Source organism: Condylura cristata, unplaced genomic scaffold, assembly GCF_000260355.1.
Source record: "Condylura cristata isolate star-nosed mole 26May11 unplaced genomic scaffold, ConCri1.0 scaffold00015, whole genome shotgun sequence".
Taxonomy (NCBI): Eukaryota; Metazoa; Chordata; class Mammalia; order Eulipotyphla; family Talpidae; genus Condylura; species Condylura cristata.
Genome location: NW_004567116.1, coordinates 46,580,049 through 46,600,832, shown reverse-complemented (window position 1 = coordinate 46,600,832; position 20,784 = coordinate 46,580,049). Strand labels below are relative to the sequence as shown.

At 37.3% G+C, this 20,784-nt stretch overlaps 1 protein-coding gene across 9 annotated transcripts in view; it reads left to right on the top strand.

Annotated features, from left to right (window-relative positions):
- Positions 1 to 20,784, top strand: part of DLG2 (discs, large homolog 2 (Drosophila)) — a 1,159,995-nt gene that overhangs the window by 847,168 nt on the left and 292,043 nt on the right. For all 9 annotated transcript variants that reach the window (XM_012725352.1, XM_012725350.1, XM_012725354.1 and 6 more), the window contains one exon: positions 5,518 to 5,620. In XM_012725352.1, coding sequence (XP_012580806.1) covers positions 5,518 to 5,620 — 103 coding nt within the window. The remainder of the gene's footprint in view (positions 1 to 5,517; positions 5,621 to 20,784) is intronic.

Here is a 20,784-nt window from a genome sequence, read left to right as displayed (position 1 = left end):
TTCGAAGTAGAAAAGTGATTTCTTTGAAAGACAGTAGGTTCTTTATCACCATGAAGCCAGTGCCATTATTAGATGACCATTGGCTTGGGATAATATAGTGATACTATGCTATAGTGGATAATATGCTATTATTCACTTACCCACTTATTAATTCACTCACCTCCAATTATTATGCACTTACTGTGTGCAAAGCACTATGCTAGGGACCACGTTCTAGAAAAACACATAAGTATATTGCAAAAGGCAATGTAGGCTAAGTCAGTAAGCAGTGTAGGCTAAGTCAGCTAGTAAAGGAAAGAAAAATTATGTTCCTGATGAAGCTGGGAGGAAATCATGAGCAAGGAGTTAGAATGCCTGAATCGAGAAATAGAAAAGGTCAGCATCTTGGGGGGCAAGAGTATAAGAATTTGTGACTGTATCAACTGAAAGATACACGTCAGTTTGGAGATGACACAAAGACTCTTCCTATTTCTGGAATACTCTGATTCTGATATCAACCATTTTATAATCCTAAGAAATAAGTAACTCTTTCTGGAGAGTTACTTGCTTTCTTATTCAAGGACTCTCTTGGACTCTCTCCAGCAGGAGGGCCCTCTTGGTCATATTAGAAAGTCTAATGCTCATCTCTTAAACACAAATAAAGGTTGACCTTGGATATGGCACACTATTCATCTTCTCATTAACACCTGAAAGAAACAACTTTTGGGTCAACTAAAAGTACTCAGATTTCTGTCACCAACATGACTGTAAGAAGGATGTTATAACAAATAGAAGTCTGTTTTTCTATTATCCAGTCTTTGACAGTGTTATGCATATCAGGAAGTAGCAATAGGTGAAATTTTTCTAGTCAGCCCAAATTCTCCAGCTTCAGCAAAACATGAAGTTTTGGTTGAACTGCTTTAAATCCTTAATCTCACCTGAATGTTTTACCCTGAGTAAATTATTGCTTCTCTCTACGCTCAGTTTTCTCATTTGTGAAAAACAAACCTCTGACTCCTGCGGATTAGATAATATATTAATATCTCCTTTATAATATTTGTTGCTCACTCAGTGTTAGTAACAATTGCCATTATTAATCTCAGTAATAATTAATGGCATTCAATCTAGTCCATACTTCAAGAAAATTCAGACTGAATCAGAAAAATAAGTCAATGATGTGAACTGTTTTTTTTTTTTTTTAAAGATTTATTTATTCGTACAGAACTGGGGTTCAGGCCAGAGATGCGGAGGGTGAGAGGATTCACCAGAGACAGAGTGGGGAGCACAACAGGCAGATCGAGGAAGTACACTGCTGAGGGCAGCAGCGGGCGGGCCAGGAGAGGTCTGCCACACCATGTGGTCGCCTCCGGGGCAGGCGGGAATCGAACTCATGCGGAGGTGGCTTTAGCCCCTCAGTGCAGTGCTTTAACCCACTGCGCCACCAGGGAGGGCCCTGATGTGAACTGTTTTTAATGCCTCTGACAATGTTATTTGAAGGGAACAAAAATAGGCAAAAATACTTAACAAATTTTATGTAAAAATGAATTGAAATAGCCAATGACTATATTAAAAAAAAAAAAAAGCTTGCCTTATAATGAAGAAGTGCAAAAGTAGAAAATGTAATTGTCTACCTATCAGAATGACAAAGGTCAAATGTTGGGATATATGCAAATTCTATGAGTGTATATGTGGTAGGTAATACATTCAGAAATTCAAAACACAGATTTCACAGACCAAATTATCCCTTTTCAAACTATTCAGGTTAACTTTTTATTAAAAATAATATATTGTGGCCTTCCCTGGTGGCGCAGCGGGTTAAAGCACAGCACTGAGAAACTGAAGCCACTTCCGCATGAGTTCGATTCCCGCCTGCCGCCTGCCCCGGAGGAGACCACATGGCGAGCCAGACCTCTCCTGGCCTGCCCACTGCTCCCCTCAGCAGTGTACTTCGTAGATCTGCCTGTTCTGCTCCCCACTCTGTCTCTGGTGAAGCCTCTCACCACCCCTGAGCCTCTGGCCTGTACCCCAGTTCTGTATGCACAAATAAATAAATCTTTAAAAAAAAATAAAATAAAAAAAAATAAATAATATATTGTTATGATAAATGAATTCCAAAGTTTCAGAAAGTGAATTCTAACTCTTCAGTTATTCAAAAATAATTGGTTGTATATGCAAGAAATGATCAGAATTATATTTGGATAGAAAATAGGAGTAGCCCTTTATTTTTATGCCCTTTATATTATTTTAATTTTCAGGTAGAAACACTATGTACATATATTGATTTCATTTTTTTTAAAGATTTATTTATTTATTCATATGGAACTGGGGTACAGGCCAGAGATGTGGAGGGTGAGAGGATTCACCAGAGACAGAGTGGGGAGCAGAACAGGCAGAGGGACGAAGTACACTGCTGAGGGGAGCAGTGGGCGGGTCAGGAGAAGTCTGCGTGGCCATGTGGGTGTGGATCACCTCCGGGGCAGGCAGGGTTCAAACTCATGCAGTAGTGGCTTTAGCTTCTTAGTGCTGTGCTTTAACCCACTGCACCACCAGGGAGGGCCCTTGATTTCACTTTTTATAGCAATGCAATATCTGAGTGATGGGATTATGGCCTTCCTTCTCAGTTAATTTATGCTTAGTGAATAAATAGTTATTTTTAAATATTCAAAGAGCAAATTTTTAAAAAGGTAATGTATCTTAAATCCAGGTTGTCCATTTCTAGGGAGTTTTTTTCTTTTCAAACATCTGGTTAAGTGCTTGTAGTCACAAAAAGCAAGAAACAACTTAACATGTCAACAGGGATCCTATTGGGAAAATGCTAGTGCATCCATGGAATGCCAGGCTCACAATACAGTAATGAGAAGAGCTAAAATGGTGGAGGCCTAAGATGCACTGTTAAATGAAAAGCAGAATAACAACGTAGAATTATATGATCCTAAGATTTCAATGTAAAGGTGATAATTTGTTAAAATAGATAAGAAAAAAAGCAAAGAGATCAAGGTGTGTGCCTGAATGCACATATAGCAGATTTCTGATGCTTCCACAAGACACTGCTGACAAGTGGCTACCTCTAGATTTGGAGATGGTAAGAAACTTTTGCTTTACCTTTCATAACTTCCTGAAACATTAGCTTAATTTACCATGATGATGGAGTAATTTTCAATAAAAAGTTAGCTAATTGTTTGATGAGACAGTAGGTTAGCTGGCCCATGATAGCTGTACATTCAGCTTCCTGGAGTTAGAGCCCAGTAATCAACTCTAGATCTGATAACTCTTCCTCTCTCTAATAGCTCTCTGGGTCAGAATTCTGATCATCAGTACCTAAACAGTCTGCATTGTTCATCGACCAACAAGTGGATCTGAAACTTCATAGTCCAGAGGGCTGTAGACTCAAAGGCCTAATAGTCCCTTCCATCCAAGGCAGGAAAAACAATGAGGCTCCGAGAGGAAAGAGCCCTTCAGCTGATGAACAGCACAAACAGACCCACCTGGTTCTGGGGCTTCCCAGTGTTCTGTGTAATCGGGGAGTTTAGTAAGGCCCTGGCCCACACTGAAAGCCAGGGAAGAGATGGGAAAAATTATAAATAAATAAGGAAACTTTAGTAAAGTTATTAGAAAAGGACCAGGATGTGGAACTGAAATAGTCCTGGACTGATCAGAAAACACAGTTGTAACCCCCATCCACCACCCAATACATGATGGGATACAAAACAAGATTCTTTTAAATAAGATTCTTTAAGTTAAAAATCAAAATCAGGGCCCTCCCTGGTGGCGCAGCAGGTAAAAGCACAGCACTGAGAACCTAAAACTCACTTCATGAGTTCGATCCCCACCCCAGAGGTGATCCACATGGTGCTGCAGACCCCTCCTGACCCACCTGCTGCTCCCCTCAGAAGTGCACTTCATTGATCTATTCTGCTTCCCACTCTGTCTCTGGTGAAGCCTCTCTCCACCCCTGTGCTTATGGCCTGTTCCGCAGTTCTGTATACATAAATAAACCAATCTTTAAAAAAAATCAAAATCATGGACTCTCCCTGGTAGCGCAGCGGGTTAAAGCACAGCACTAAGAAGCTAAAGCCACTTCCGCATGAGTTTGATTCCCGCCTGCCCGGGAGGTGACCACGTGGCACAGCAGACCTCTCCTGGCCTGCCCGCTGTTCCCCTCAGCAGTGTACTTCATCGACCTGCCTGTACTGCTCCCCACTCTATCTCTGGTGAACCCTCTCATCTTCCACATCTCTGGCCTTGTACTCCAGTTCCGTATGAATAAATAAATAAATCTTAAAAAAAATCAAAATCAATAGGCAGTTATAAATCCAACATTCTGCAGATGGAAGTAGGGGGAGGGATCAAAACGGGAGGGAAGAGGACAAGGGACCTTGGTGATGGTGCAGGAGTGAATTGGTGGTGGGATTTCATTGGAACTACACCTGAGAGGAGAAAGCATGCCATTGTACAACAATGAGTAATGTTATAAAATTTAAAAAATGATTATCTTACACATAGATAATCTTAGATGTTCTTTCACTCTCTCTCCTGGGTGATCACCATCTTTCCTAGTAGTAAAAGGAAACAGAATTCTAATGTCATCTGCAATACCCCAACTCGCTATACATTAGAAACTTGATTTGCTATGTGTTCAGTTAAAGAAAAATTTCCAAAAAGCCTGTCTTGGTCATCATTGTTTCCCACTTACCACTCCTCTTTGGGGGCCAGCGCACAGCCCTTCGCTGGAAAGCATTCAGCAATTATCTTTTGTTGACTTAAACGTCCTTTATTCAAGAAAGATTTTAGCTTTTGTTCCTCGTTAAATTTGAGTTGAGAATGATTTTTTCCACTTGGCAGAATTGTGTGCTTGTTTTTGTGATGCTCTGTTTCTCTTCTGGCATGGGCCCCAAAATGGGAATTAGCAACAGCAACAGCAACATCAGTTCCAGGCATTCTTTATTTCATTTTGTCAGAATTCATTCTGGAACTGTGCATGAGAAATGGGGCAGTCAAGTTTACTTTGGAACAAGACTCAGGGCTAACTAAGCTCAGGATGACAGGACCAGGCAAAAGACCAAGCCAAGACATCTGGCAGGCAGCCAGCCCTCGTCCTTCCAGTCTCGCAGAACCTCACCTGAATATATGAACCTGTCAACACTTACTTGTCTATGTACATTACATGTGTCTCTCTCCACTACCCCATTTTTCCTCAAATGCTGAAAGTTTCTATTTATCCCAGAAGTCTAGGAACGTCACAGAGGCATATTAAATGCACACACTAAAATTCCAGTAGACACAGATAGACAAAAGAGTTTCAGGCCATGCTGCAAATTACAAGCACCATGCGATGAAATTCCATGGGTCCGCTAACTAAAGTTACCATGAGCATGAAACTTGACAAATTAACACTCAAATGCCTGGGTTCAATACAGGAGGGGTTGTGTGTGGTGTGATTTTATCGTAGACAAATACTACGTTTGGGGAAATGACTTTCTTCCATCAGAATAGTATGTCTTCTGAAATACCCAAGTTCTCCGACTTCCTCGCTTTCAGGTAAATGGCATCGATCTTCGTGGAGCGTCCCATGAACAAGCTGCTGCGGCACTAAAGGGGGCTGGACAGACCGTGACAATCATAGCACAGTATCAGCCTGAAGGTCAGTGACTGCACACAGAGGTTCTGACACATTGCAGTGTGAATGTGCACACATATTTCTGATCATCTCTATTAACCAGTCATCACCAATCAGGTTTCTTAAAATTGTGTTGAAAATCAATGGTCATGTCCAAAGCACACGAGGTTTTGCTACCTTTAATCTTGTGGGAAAACATCACATGGCTAGAAAGAGCTGGCAGGAAAAATGAATTCAAATAAGTAACAGCTGACATCAACCTTATTTCATTTATTTTCTTATCTGCTATATACTTTTGGTTAGTCATGGATAGCAGAAAAACAATTAAGATTTAGGAAGCTAGAAGCAAAAAGTTCATTTTCAGAAATAGGACATGATCAGTAGATAGTATTCTCTTCTTGTGGCTTTAACTGTGGTTAGCAACAACATGGTTCTTAAATGATCTTGGGTGAATTTTTTTTTTGTCTTTTCTGCTGTATCATCACTTGTTTGGAATATTTCACTGTCAACCTTGAGAATCTGTGTGATGTCAAAACTTGGATTAGCCATACCATGCTATTTGATTTGTTTCACATTTGTTTCCGTGATGAGAATGAGACAACAGGGTTGTTACCTGTTGTGTGGTTGATTTCTCTCCAATTTTATATATGAATCATTCCTTTGTTAATGGAGCACAGGCATATCACTGTAGGTTTCATGTTCTGCAAAAATCAGAGAAATATATTTTTCTGTCTTCAGGAAAAGTGGTTGTTTCAGTCCTTGTGGCTAGCAGAAAGGAGTATTAAGTAGTTGAACACCAAAGCATTAGGATGCCATCAAGCATGTACTTTTTAGTGTCTTGGGGGAGGGCAGTATATAAGAAGCTTTTTGACTGGCTAAAGTGATTCTTAAATTCTATTTTTGGGATTGTATTTTGCCTGTGACATCTTAATATTTTAGCTTTAGTGGTGACTAATTTCAAGCTTTTTTAAAAAAATTTTATTTTATTTATTTATGCATACAAGGACTGGGGTGTAGGCCAGAGATACATGGGAGAGAAAGATTCACCAGAGATAGAGTGGGAAGCAGAACAGGCTGACCTACTGAAATCTAGTGCCGAGAGGAGAGGCCGGTGAGATAGGAGAGGTCTGCTGAGCCATATAGGTCAGCTCCTTGGCTGGGGATCAAAATCATGCCGCAGTGACTATCCATAACTTGACAGTAATTTGACTTTAACCCCTGCGCTACGAGAGGCCCCTGATTTCAAGTTTCATGTGAGAATAAAGAAAACATTCTGTCATATACGTTTTGATATGCAACTTTCATCTTGCCTGGCTTATTAAATTAGAATTTTCAGTTAATTTGTACTTCAAAGTATATTTAATCTTTTAACTTATTAGTCTATCCAAGATATGACCAGAAAGCCAGAAAAGAGATTTGTGGTTGTCAAAGATAAATGATAGCAAATCCAAGGAATATATTCTTCCCAGTTTTTGAAAGTTTATGTTCTTCTCAAAAATAAGTAGACATATTCTCTAATGGGTATAATGGCTACAAAAGTATCCATTATAAAACAGAAAAGAAAAATATCTAGATTAGCTTAATTTAAATTATGTTTCATATAAGGTAAGGGTAAGGACTTTTTCTTGACATTTTTCATTGCCTTCATAGCTCTTTCCTATCAGTCTGAAACTCTGTGTCTTTTGCCATAATCCAATAAATAACATAAGCATTCCTGGTCATTTTCCATTTATGAAAAATATCATCTCAAACAATTCTATAGACTGATAAGGTGGTCAAAAGTATTATTACACCAATTGAAAGGCTTCCATAGTAAGTTTGGAATATCCTTGAACAGAATGATTTCAGTTTTTAAATATTACAACAAAGGGTGTGTCCTAATTCTAGCAACACACGTCTTCATCTTAACTTCCTCACAGCTTTCCTTTTAGCAGTAGATTTGGATACCATCCTGTATTTTATCAAGATGCCTATTCTGTACTCTATAAAGATGGGAAAAGAAGACAGGTGGGGTATTTTGGGTGGTTTGGTGGAAGGTGAATGGAACAAATCCTACCTTACAAATTATATAGATCAGTTTTTAAAGTGTGTCCAAAGAAATCTGCCAGTTAGAACAAAAAACGTCTTTCAAATGCTGAATTACAGAATAGATTCACAGAGGGACTTCCCTCTTTAATAGTCTAGCCATACTCTAATTTGTCACAGCTTTAAATCAGTTGGAAATGTGATAATGCAACATCAGGCTATCATTTTTCCCCTTTGCAAGTTTAATGTGTAACTGAGTCTTAATTTAACTGTTGTTTGAGATGAGAACCTGATTGTATCATTGTTTGAGTCATTTAAGGCCACTTAAGCCATACTATATATTTAGGAAATGATGAACAATTTTTCTCTAAAATAAGAGTGAAAAGAAGAGCATAACATGGGGAGTCCATTAAATTCTCACCACGTCCCCTCATTTGTGCCAACGTTGTGAGATAACCATGCTGAGGCAGTTTTTATTGACATTTCCTTTGGGAGAGTGAAGTGCCAGATTTTCAGTAAATAAGTTTTTCAGTTATATTCAAATACTTTGGCCAGAAATTGTCTATATGTCTTGTTCAGTATTATTAGACATTCATAAAATTCAGCCTTTATCCTCATTCACTGTCTGCCTTTAAGGGTTTTTTAAAAATCTTATTAAGGGAAAAGAAAAACATAAAATTAATAAGGATCATTTTCTTATGGCATAAATTTAAAATCGTATTGTGATATTGGCACTATCACTAAGAATTGCAAATGTCAGCGAAGGGGGAAGCCTTCAGGAATGAGAAAAGTGCAAGAGTATTTCATGGAAATCCAGGGATGGATGTTTAATGGATGGAATCTCTATTCTACAGGAGAATTGAAAAGAATAGTTTGCTAACATACTTAAGACTGTGAGCTACAAAATCCACTCTTTCATCTTTTCTCATAGGTGTATAGCATTTCATAGAGTGTATATTCTATAATTTCTTTATCCATTCATCTACTGAAGGACACATAGGTTGGTTCCATGACTTGGCAATTGTGGACAGTGTTCCTATGCACTCGATAGCTTTTATGATGAATGGCCAATACAAGTATTGTTTCACTCATCTCTGGAATAAAAATAACACAAAAAATACATAGGCAAGTATTGCAGGAAAACAGCTTATACACAGTGAAAGAATTTAATGGTCTCCAGAGGCAGTAATGGGCAGTGAGGAGAAGATGGGGAAAGGAGACGGATGGGGTATTTTGGGTGGTTTGGTGGCGGGTGAATGGAACATGTACACATATGGAAAAACAAAAATATATCCACAAAATTAAAATTTAAAAAATGAAGTTTTTTTTAAAGATGGTGAGCTCTAGTGAATAGTTTTTCATTGACAAATCTATCACTAGTGTAACACAATGACTGCAGTTTCTGAAAGAGTTGCTGAAATAATGAATAAAGGTTTACCATTCCGCAGTACTTAAGTTTCTGAAGACAACTGAAGATTGAAGGGATTAATTTTTATTAGTTGTACTTTTTTTTTGCTTCAATTCAGGAAATAAGTATTAAACAAATGTGTATTCCAAAATATAAAATCATTTCCAACTGTGTTTTTCATAGCACTTAGCCCTTTTTTTTGAAATAATTATAAAGAATTTGTAATTATCATAATGTAGCAATAAATGTCTTTCTTGCAAGTTGTACTGTGAAAAGTAAGGCCAAAGTTGTTATCTGCACATCTGTTTAAAATGAGCTTGACCCCAGATGTCTGAATTTCTCTATCTATCATCAATCTTATTTAATGTCTGTTTCTACATAGTGGAATCAAAGCCAACTTGGAAGAGTTACATACAAAATATGTTCATTTCTGGCAGTGTGAATGTGACTCATTTTCACTATTTTTTAAAATCCAATTTGTATAACATACTTCCTTTGAAATTAACACATAATTATAGTAATGCAGAGAAAATAATGAACTATTTTCTCTCTCTTTTTTTAAAGATCGTGTATCTGATACTTCAGGAACAATTCCACTTAAGCAATGTTGGAAGCTAATTCTTATAGAAACTTTTATCCTCTGCTCAATTATTAAAATTGCTTCAAAAAAGGAAAAAGTATGCCCATTCTTCCTACATCACACATAAACATATACACTGCTTTCCTCCCCCTTCTCAAGCAATCTTCTCTGCTTTCAGAATTATTTTTCTAAAAGCTATGACCCTAAATGGCTACATGGATGCTCCTAGCCCTTTAAGATGTGGTCCCAGCCAAAAAGCATACCCCCTCCAATCTGCCCATCCCCAGCCACCTGCATCACCCTTTTTCACTGTCCCTTAGTGAGCAGCACTGTTCCCTGCCCCCTACATTTGGTCCTGAAGTGGATTGCAGGAATTCCCTTTGCTCTTTTTCCAGTAGGATTGCTATTCCTAGTCAGTTAGCTCACAGGTCAATTTCACTATAGAACCATCTTTAAGTTGCTGTCAATAAGAGCTGTTCTTTCTCTGAGCATCCCAGATTTGTATTCAAACACCAGTTGTGCCACATAACACATTTTGCACATATTTCTACTCAGGTTAGTTTCTAGAGAGCAAGAATCCTCCTAGGACATTTTGCCTCCTATGTTCATTTGCTCAGTTGAACTTGACTACAACTCATTAGTTTTTGAATGTCTCACTCCTTGTTGTATGTTTTGCAAGGGATATGATTAATATTTTCAGTGTGACAGATATTAACAGTGAGGTGCTTCAGTAATATTTTTGAATGAATAATAAGTGAATGGCTGGGGATGTGATATTAGATAAGGAAATGATAAATCAGTCCCTAGATTAAATATTTGGTGTTAATGCAATTTGGGGGTGGTTTTTTGTTGTTGTTTTTTGTTTAAAATCTTTAGCAACCATAGTGGACAGACTTGTCTTGTATAGCAAAAATTCTATAGTTATTGCTTTATAATCTAGCAGGGAAAAGTGATTAAAGTTCTCGATTTGAACTTTTAAAAAAATTATTAATCTCAATTTTAATACCACTGATGAAAAAATAGGACATGAATTGCAACACAGTTAAATTTTTCTAACAGTATTCCTGTTAGACCCCAACCTGGATCAGAGTGAGGTACTTGTTTAACATTTGTTACCTTTACACTAATTTAGTGTGAAGTTATTGACTGGAATAGGAGTACTAAACCTTGGGTGTTCAGTAGAAGAACCAAGTGGATGATATTTATTACTGGATAAAGCACAAAACTGAGATAATTAATTACCATTCTGTCCCTAAGAAATCCAATAACATCCTTTTGTCTTTATTGTGATTATACAGGACGTTGATGGGGATATTTCAAGGGTTTCAGAAAGGCCTAAAGGTGGGAAAGAGAAAGTTAAGGATGAACCTCACCGGTAAGCAGGTTCTTGAGTAGATAGTGAGGGGCCTGATTTCCTCCCCCTCAGTCTTTAAGAAAATATTTCAATTTTTAAAAGAATAGTCCAAGGGACAAAATAGCCCAGAGACCTATGAAGATGGTCTGGTTTATTGAATGATGCAGATGGCCATGTGTTCATGTACACTACATTCAGTCAATAGATAGCTTTTGCTGAATACTGACTTTGCCTCAGTTATGATCTAGGGAAATGCTATAGCAATGATCCTAAAGCCCCTTTTAAACAAATATAAAATTTATCAGATGATAGTAAATAGTATAAAGAAATAGGAAGAAAGATAAATGTGATAGTGATGAGGAACACAATGTAGGTAGGGAAGACCTTGCTAGTAGAGACCTTAAAGAAGTGGCGTAGTAACCATGCAGGAAGCTAGGGGAAGAAATAAATTTGTTCTAGTTTTGCGCACGGTCCCTGAGCTAGCACATAGATTCCAACTGAGAGCGTATTAAAAATACATAATCTTCAGCCCCAACCCGGGTCTACTCAGTCAGCTGTGCATTTAATGAAGATCCAAAGTCACTTGTATGTACATTGGAGTTTGAGAACCACCACTCTACAATACTTAGATACCCTGCAGAATTTTCATTTATCACTAATGGGTTGGGCTGTCTTTCCCTGGAATATTAAGCAAAGGCACACGAGGCTGGGTGACCAGTTTTGATCTCTGGTGTGTTTTATTTAAGGATTTGCTTTACTGGAGGTAGGTCAGGCTGCAGGGGATCTAAAATGTGCTGTGTCATTCACCTCTCTTTTGCCTCCTCTCTAAATACAGATATCAGCTATTCATATCTGTGTTCATTCATGCTAGAAGTACTCAACTAGGAAGCATTGAACCAACTCAGGCTTTCACCCCTTTAGTTATGGTCTTCCCAGCAGCTGAGTAAAGAAAGAAACAGTAGTTAGGATGAGGTAAGACTCCCCCATTAGACACAGGCCCCTATGACCTAAAAGAAAGTAATTAAAACACCTCTCCAAGGTTTTAGTAACTTACTGTATTTTAAAGCAAAAGAGCACTTAAGTAACATTTTGCACCTCTTTTAAATTTTAAACTTAACTCAGAAAGAAAAGTATGTATCCTTTTCAGCTAGAAGTGAAATTCTGATCTTATTTGGAGTAACTGAACTGCTGAATTAAGTGATCAAGCTTAAACCAGACTTGGACACATATCATAATGCATTTTGCTATAGGGTGAAAGATAGGATGAAAACTTAAATTGGGGATGTGATTTATCCTCTGAAGAATATACCCTTTATATCTGAAGGTTCTCAAAATGAGAGTATTATGACATCCAAGAAGTGTATTACAATGCAGGCTATATTTCTCTCTTTAAAATCAGTGTTTGCATAAGTTTATGCATATGAATGAGCAGCTGTGGCATGTTTTCAGTGCAGATAATTTGCATCTTAAATGCCCAAGCAACCTTCATAAAGTCCAGCTGTGAGACTTGGTCAGAAATTGTACCAGCATCATCAGGGAACATTCAAGAAGAGCTTTGAAATGGAAAGTATTATGCAAGACTAGGGACTAGGAGAGAAGACCAGCCAGCGTTCTAGTGCCAACCCTAACCCAAGCTCGATGGCCTTATGCTGGTTATTTGTCTTTGTGAGTTAAGTTTTTCACCTTTAAAAAATAGCATATTTGGACCCTCCCTGGTGGTGCAGTGGGTTAAAGCACAGCACTAAGAAGCTAACGTCACTTCAGCATGAGTTCAATCCCTGCTCCGGAGGTGATCCACATGGTGCAGCAGACCTCTCCTGACCTGCCGGTTGCTCCCCTTAGTAGTGTACTTCTCAGCCAGCCTGTTCTGCTCCCCACTCTGTTTCTGGTGAATCCTCTCACTCCCCCTGCTCCTCTGGCCTGTACCTGAGCTCTGTATGCATAAATAAATGAATCTTTTAAAAAATAGCATATCTGGCCCTCCCTAGTGGCGCAGCGGGTTAAAGCACTGCACTGAGAAGCTAAAGCCACTTCCACATGAGTTTGATTCCCGCCTGCCCCAGAGGCGACCACATGGCGTGGCAGACCTCTCCTGGCCTGCCCGCTGCTCCCCTCAGCAGTGTACTTCGTCGACCTGCCTGTTCTGCTCCCCACTCTGTCTCTGGTGAAGCCTCTCGCCACCCCTGAGCCTCTGGCCTGTACCCCAGTTCTGTATGTACAAATAAAATAAATCTTAAAAAAATAGCATATCTAATGAAGCACACCTGAAACTTATGTTATAATATAAAACTATATCAATATATGTTTTTAAAAGAAAAATACATATTTATAAAAACAGATATTCAGGGAAAACACTTTCAGAAGAACTCCCCAGTTACTTAATCTAGATAAAAATATTACCCCCAAGAAACCAATAAGGAATCATTGGAAAAATAATAAAAATAAACAAATGAACGGGCAACTATAAATCAGACATTCTGCTGGGAGGGGGAAGACAAAGGATCAAAACAGAGAAGGGAAGAACACAAGGGACTATGGTGTTGGTGCACATTTGAACTGGCAGTGGGCATTCTAAGGGGACTACACCTAGGAGGAGAAAATAAACATTGTACAAAAATGAACAGTGATATAAAATATGTATGACTAAGTAAGTTATATACATAAAAGAACTATTACCCACAAATGATAGAGTAGCGTAAATTCTGTTACTTGAAAGTCTTGTCACTGGCATTGCATCTTTTGGTACTTTTTGCATTCTTTAAGAAAAATTGCCTGCACACTTTAGTTAATTTCCTGCCTTGAAATGGCTGAGCTAGAGTTATTGAGAAACAGGCACTGACATTTGGCAAAATCCGGGGCCCTCCTTGGCGGCGCACTGGCTTAAAGCGCTGCACTGCAAGCTGGCAGCAGCCACCTCAGCCAACCGGGACCCCGGAGGTGATAGCAGACCTCTCCTGTCTTGCCCGCTGCTCCCTTCAGCAGTATATTTAATCTGCCTGTTCTTCTCCCGACTCTGTCTCTGGTGAATCCTCTCACCGCTTATACCCCAGTTCTGTATGCTTAAATTAATAAATCTTTAAAAACAAAAGTTGGAAGAATCCTTATAGAACATCTTGTCCAGTTCCCTCATTTCACAGACAGAAGTGAAGTTGAGTCAGCATCCTAACAAGAAAGCACTTCAATATCTTAAAAGTGTCAGAGCAACAAAAGCTAAGGTTAGCCAAGCAGTAATAAATTCCTTAAATCTTGCATTTATCATAGTTGCTCGCAATAGCAGATGAATATCCAAATATCCAAAAGAATATACTCAGAAAAGGTTATTATGATTCAGTGGACATAAAGGAGTTTCAAAGATCCTGGAGTCTCAGGACTTTACCATGTATACAACTTCACTCTCATTTCTGTTTTTTACTGTTATTAATTTCTGTTGCTCATGTATCACAATTTAACGATAAAAATATATATTAGATCTTTCAAAATATAAGCAATAATTGTCCATTTAAAAAATAATCATCAATCTAAGAATGTCAATTATTCAATGCTAGTTTCAAATATTCCTCTTCCCATCCTAATTTTTTTTCCTGCAGCACCCATCATATATCCATCCATCCACCCATCCATCCACTCATCCTGCCACCTACCTATAATCAATAAGCTCATCCTTTGTTATGCTTTGTATTCCCATATATTGGGTTTCCCCAAATGTGTTATGTTAAATCTGGCTTAATTAATATGATTTTTATCAAGATTAGGGAAGAAACTTAAATGAAATTCCACATGACTCTAGAAATAGTATTGCTTAGCCATGCCTTTGTTCAAATCTCATTTTCAGGTGCATCACATTCCACTAACATACACTGCTTCCTCCTGTAACTAGAAGTCTCCCATAATGTTCTCTCACTCAGTGTATCCTTTTCCTTTCTGCTAATTGTTTTCCATCTGACACAAAATCACCATAACCTATGGTTCCTGCATACATAATCTACAGTTTCTGAGTAAGTTTTCTCCAGCTATTTTAATGAGTAGTGATGCAGTGTTCCTCTTTTCACGTCCAAACTCCACTTTATAACTAGAGAAATATAATGAGAACAAATGGGGGTATTATTTCCCCCCACTCAGAAACTTTTGATGTCATCATCTATCCTAAGAATACAACATCTCAAACTTATGTCAAAAGACTTCAAAATATTTACAAAGCTGATCACAGGTTATGTCCTCTCCCACTGAAACACTCCTATTCCCCACATGACAGCTCGCTTCCATAATTAAATATATTGATCTTTGTTTGAGTGTCTCACCTTATGATTTTATATTATTTGGCTGGTTACTTGGCATTGAGTGACATACCTTATACACTAATATGGAAAAAAGCTAAATATATCTTTGTGCTAAAGATATTTTGACAACTAAAAAGATCTTTTAGATCTATACCTGTCATTAGCAACATCCAAATGAAATGCAAGGAAATTGTAAAAGTTTCTAATCCTGTTTTAGACTATATAAATATTACAGAATAATCATCAATCCTCATTAGATGAGACATTCATTTAATACAGTATTAGAGCACATTAAATAATTTTAAAAGTATTTTACCGGACACACAGGAGAATGTAAAATGAGACAAATTTAAGTAACTTAACTTCATAGTTTAGCTTCCCAGTCCAGTTTGCTTCCACATCTGTTTAAATAGCTCTTTATTTAACTCAGTCCCCAAATTTATTTCATATTTTTAAAGATTTTTTTTTATTTATGCATACAAGAACTGGGGTACAAGCCAAAGGTGCTGGGGATGAGATATTCTGTCATCCCCAGAAGTTCTGGGGATGATAGCTTGAGGAACAGAACAGTCAGATCTACTTAAATACACTGCTGAGGGGAACAGTGAGTGAGTCAGGAGAGGTCTGCTGTGCCACATGGGTCTCCTCCATGGCTGGGGATAGAACTTGTGCTGCAGTGACTGCAGACAGCTCGTAGTAATGCTCTGTAACCTGTTGAGCCCCCAGCAAGTTCCTCGGTCCCTGAGTAATACAGCATCTTTCTTCTCCTTTCCCTGTCCTTGCAGCTGATGCTACATTGACCACACCCCAGCCACATTAATTTTCTGTACATTGATACCCTTGTTTGTTAATTAAGGTAGTTGGAGAGTTTATTTTTTTTAAGTCTCTTTCCAGCTGACATTTTGTGAAATTTAGTGTACTGTGTCTTCTAATTAAGACTGTCATCAAAGAACAACAATTATAAACAGGTAATTTTCAAATGCTGTCTTATTCCACACATTTTTAAAGTGTATTTATATTTTTGTTTTATATATATTTATACCAGTCCTCATTTTGAACATTTTTTCATCTTGTAATCACTGTGGACTTCCCACCACCATTTCACCCATGTGCCATAACCATAGTCCTGTGTGCTCTTCCCACCGCAGTTTTGATCCTATTCCCTTCTCCACCACACTTTTTAAACACATGGAACTTCTGCTTTAACTCACTTATGTGAAGCGAAAGGTTTATATTTTTGGAAATTACTCTTTCTGTGTCCAGTAGGATTTATACCCTCCAAAAATGGTTTTTAATTCAAGGAGAAGCTTTTACTGTTTGTTGGAAACTTTAAAATGAACGACCGCTACACAGTCTCCTTGTTCAGAAACCCTTGTTAGCTTAAATCTTAGCTTAATAAATTACCAAGTTTGAATATAGATTTATTGTGATTGAAAAGAATTGTGAAAAAATTAATTTCAGGAATTCAGTGCTACAGAAAGCTAAAATAATGGTGATGTCTTCAATTATCAAAATGACAAGTAATAACACCTTTAGGATGAAAACTCAAGCCTAGGAAATATAAAATATATATCTTCAATGGGCTTTATAGATTTTGAATCCAAATAAGAGTCCTATAAGAACTTTGAGTAAGTCTGTAAGAAACAACTAAAAAGTATCTTAATTGTACTCTGGCGCAGGTAATCTGCACTTATTTCTATTCCCTCCTTAGTTTCCTCATATTTGTATCCCAATTGGTATGGGTGAGTTGCTTTCTTACTAGACTCACTGATCCATTACAATCATTAAGTAGAGGCAGAGTAAAAGTGCATTTAGTCAGTCTTCATTCACCTTTATGTGAATGATATGTTGTTGTCTTAGACATTGAGGAAAAATAATGAGCAAAATAGCCATGGCCTTCTTCCTGATACACTTGCAATCAGGCAAATAGGACCACAATTGTGAATTATATACTTAGAGGAGAGTTCTCTAGACAAAATGGAAGCAATTAGATGTAGATTCTTACAGTCTAATGCTGAAATACACCCTTAGGATACAATAAGCCACACCAAACCAAAACAGGCTGATCCAAAGAGGGTCAAAAACCTATTTCAAGAAAGTATTATTCTTTTAATTGTATGGATGAATGCTATTCATTTATTAAAAAGAAAAGAGGACAGAGTTGAAAGGAGGAGAAGGGGAAGTTATATCAACTCACCTATGGAGGGGAGAGGATGGTGCTTTAAGAGGTGAGACAGGGAGGCAGAGGCAGGCCATGCAGAATCACTTTAAGTATTTGATTCTTTCTCCTGAAAATGTCTGTGCTGAAAGGTTTTGAGAAAAGGGCTAGCATGACCAGATTTGCTTTTCAGAAATATGGCTGTGACTGCTAAGTAGAAAATAAACTAGAAAGCTCTGAAGAGGCCCAAGGACCAGCAGAAAGAAACTGATCTGATGAGAGGTGGTGGGTCAGAGTCGTGGGAGCATAGGTGGAGAATAAAAAGACTCGAAATAAGCATTAAAATCATTCAGCATAAATAGTGGCTTATTTAAATGCATAAATCCAAACGCTTCATTATAAAATATGACAAAGCATTATTGACTAGTTCCATTATAAACATTTCAGAGAAAATCATGTTTTATTCATTTGTGTAGTCTTAGTTGCTATTCATTGCTTATTCCAGTTAGTTCAATTAATTTTCCCTAAAAAGTAAAATCCATCAGAGTGTCAAGTGTTTTGTCTATTTTGCTCACTCCTGTGTTCTCAGCCCCCATTACAGTGTGTGACACATAGTGGGTTTTCAATGCCTATTTGAAGATGACTGGATGAGCTAACGTTATTCACACTTGCAGTTTCTATTGACCAGTACATATAGGCAAATTCAGCCTCACTGTTGTGCATGTTGGGAGTTATGTTAGTTATGGAGAACTCCCATTGATTTTCTGTGCTGAAAACATGGTCAGTCTGTGAGAGCAGTACACCAAGATTGATTTTAGCACCCCTGCTGATTTTTTTTTAGTTAGTTTGTGAAATCAAAAAATTAAGCAAACAGAAGACATTTTTCCTGATAAAAATAAGTGTGGTTTTGTGCACTTGTGTGATTGTGGGAGTCACTAAAGATGTGCAATACTAGCCATCACATGTTTAAGACTTTTGTAGTTCACAAAGGTTTTTACTTATGCTTCTCATGCGGTCTGTAGACCAACTCCAAGAAGTGAATAGACTTAGCACTATCATCATTCCACCTTCGTAAAGAAGGGAGTGAAACTGGATGGAGTGATCATTTTACAAGTAAGTGCTGTGAGCTGAACTTGCACCCTGACCCTCTAATTCTGTTGCTTATAGTTCCCACTGTTTTCAAGATGTTCTACAATATTATGCTGCTTTAGAATTCTTTTGTACAAATGAGGATAGCTGCACCTATCTAAAATTAGACTCTCTATAATTTGCCAAGTAAACATATTTTGAGAAAACTTGTTTGGTTGCTAAATGTTTGGTGTTATACCATGTTAACTTTATCGTTTAGTAGTAATTCAGTTAATATAGTATAATATAGTAAAACAGTAATGTAGTTGCATGGGTTCAGTCACTGAAGTTATATTTGAAGGTGTGCACTGAGCTGTGTCACTACTATTTCATTTCCACTGACCCTTTGCCCTTATCAGCGCCATTTTCCTTGCTCCTATTGGCAGCCATTTAATTAATGAGTAGCTCATTTAAATAAATACTGAAATGAAGTTCATAGAGGAATATATGAAAATCTTATTTGAAATGTTTTAAAGGAGAAATGGTTTAATAGGAGGGAAATTAATGGTCTAAGTGATTTAAGGAATAAAATTTTTTGCCTTAATTGTGTCACCATTTATATCTCTCCTTAATCCTTAAGATATTTTCCCGAATTGAAATAATTTTATACATGCTAGGTTTTCTTTCAGTGTAACCGCCACAATACCAATGTTCTGTATAAGTTTGCAGGCATCACAAGTTCCAAAAGAAACACATGCACTGGTCTTCTTTAACTGGTATGATTTTTTTTCTAGAAAAGTGGGATACACTTAGTGTCCTTAATAGCAGTCACTACAGTCGAAAGGGATCTGAAATTAAGGTTAAAGTCATCCCATTCCTTCAGGAATATGTGTAAGATTACTTACTTTTACATAATAGGCATTGTTATATAAACTCATTTATGATTTTTCATTATTATGTAATAGTGACCACATCAATTCTTATTTGTCTGATAGAAAAGGACTGTTCTCATTTACAAAGAATTGTTTACAAAAGTCATTTGTAAAGACTCATTTATAAGGATCTTTATAAATCATTTACTACAGAATCACTCTTATCTAAATGCTTAATATTTTTATTTTCTTTTAAATATTTGAATTTCTTAAAAGTAGTTATCATCTGTTGTGGGAAATTTTTCAGAAAGCAAAAGAGAAATGTTAGAGTCCGTTAGGACTTAGCATTGAGCAGTAGAAACAAAGGATATTTTAGAAGAAACACGATTATCTATAAAATTGCCAATAGTTTTTTTTTTAGTAACTATCAGTGAGAAATAATGAAAGTAGAACATCTACAAGCATCATCAAAACATAGCTGATACAGTCCAAAGTAATGAAGATGTAAAAATTGTTGGAGGAAAGTGTGGTGGGGGAATGTGCAGAGAAAGCTGCTGAGAAAATTGACTTGGATGGTACTGTTTACAATTAGGGACATTTTCTCCTCCTTTAGCAGATTCAAAAGAAACCATTTTCCCTAGTCTTCTGATTAATGAATATTTATTCTTCTTACTAGAGGCAAAGGAATTGAATTTTCTTGTTGACCTTTTATTTGATCATTCAGTGGTTGTTGATCATACTGAAGTATGCTCTCTTGTAGATTTTTTCCCCCCTCTGAGCTGTTAAATTCCTCTCACAGTTTGTTTCCTTATTGCAATTGTATATCTTTGTCTTTCCTAGTTACTACTTAAAAAAAAAAAAAAAATCTTTGCAAAGTCTAAAACTATAGAATAAGCCCTGGAAAAGATAAAAAATATAATATCTGGATGTAAATCAGCCTTATTTTATTAAATTGGAATCCATCTTTAGAATAAAATTTAAATGCCAGGCACAGTTTTCTTAGGTATTTTTTATTTAAATACATATCTAATTATTTCTCCTCACATCCCCAGCTATTCCTCCCTTTGCACTATCCTATAATGACTTCAAATTGCTTATCATTTGTCTAACAGCCCATGACATTTTCTCTCCTGTGACTAACTCTGTGTCTACCCAGAATCCTCTTCTCTTGGCCATTTTCCTTCAAATTGTAAGCTAGAGATCATTGCCTTTAAGAAGCCTTGCCCGGGTTTAACAATACATCCTTTGGAGAGTAGCAGCGCTTCCTCCACCGCCCTTCAGTGTCTTGTATATCTTTGTATTTCTCTCCCTTGGTCTTGTAATTCATGTAAACAAATGTACCACCTCCCCAAGTGGCTTATTTAAATGCATAAATCCAAACGCTTCATTATAAAATATGACAAAGCATTATTGACTAGTTCCATTATAAACATTTCAGAGAAAATC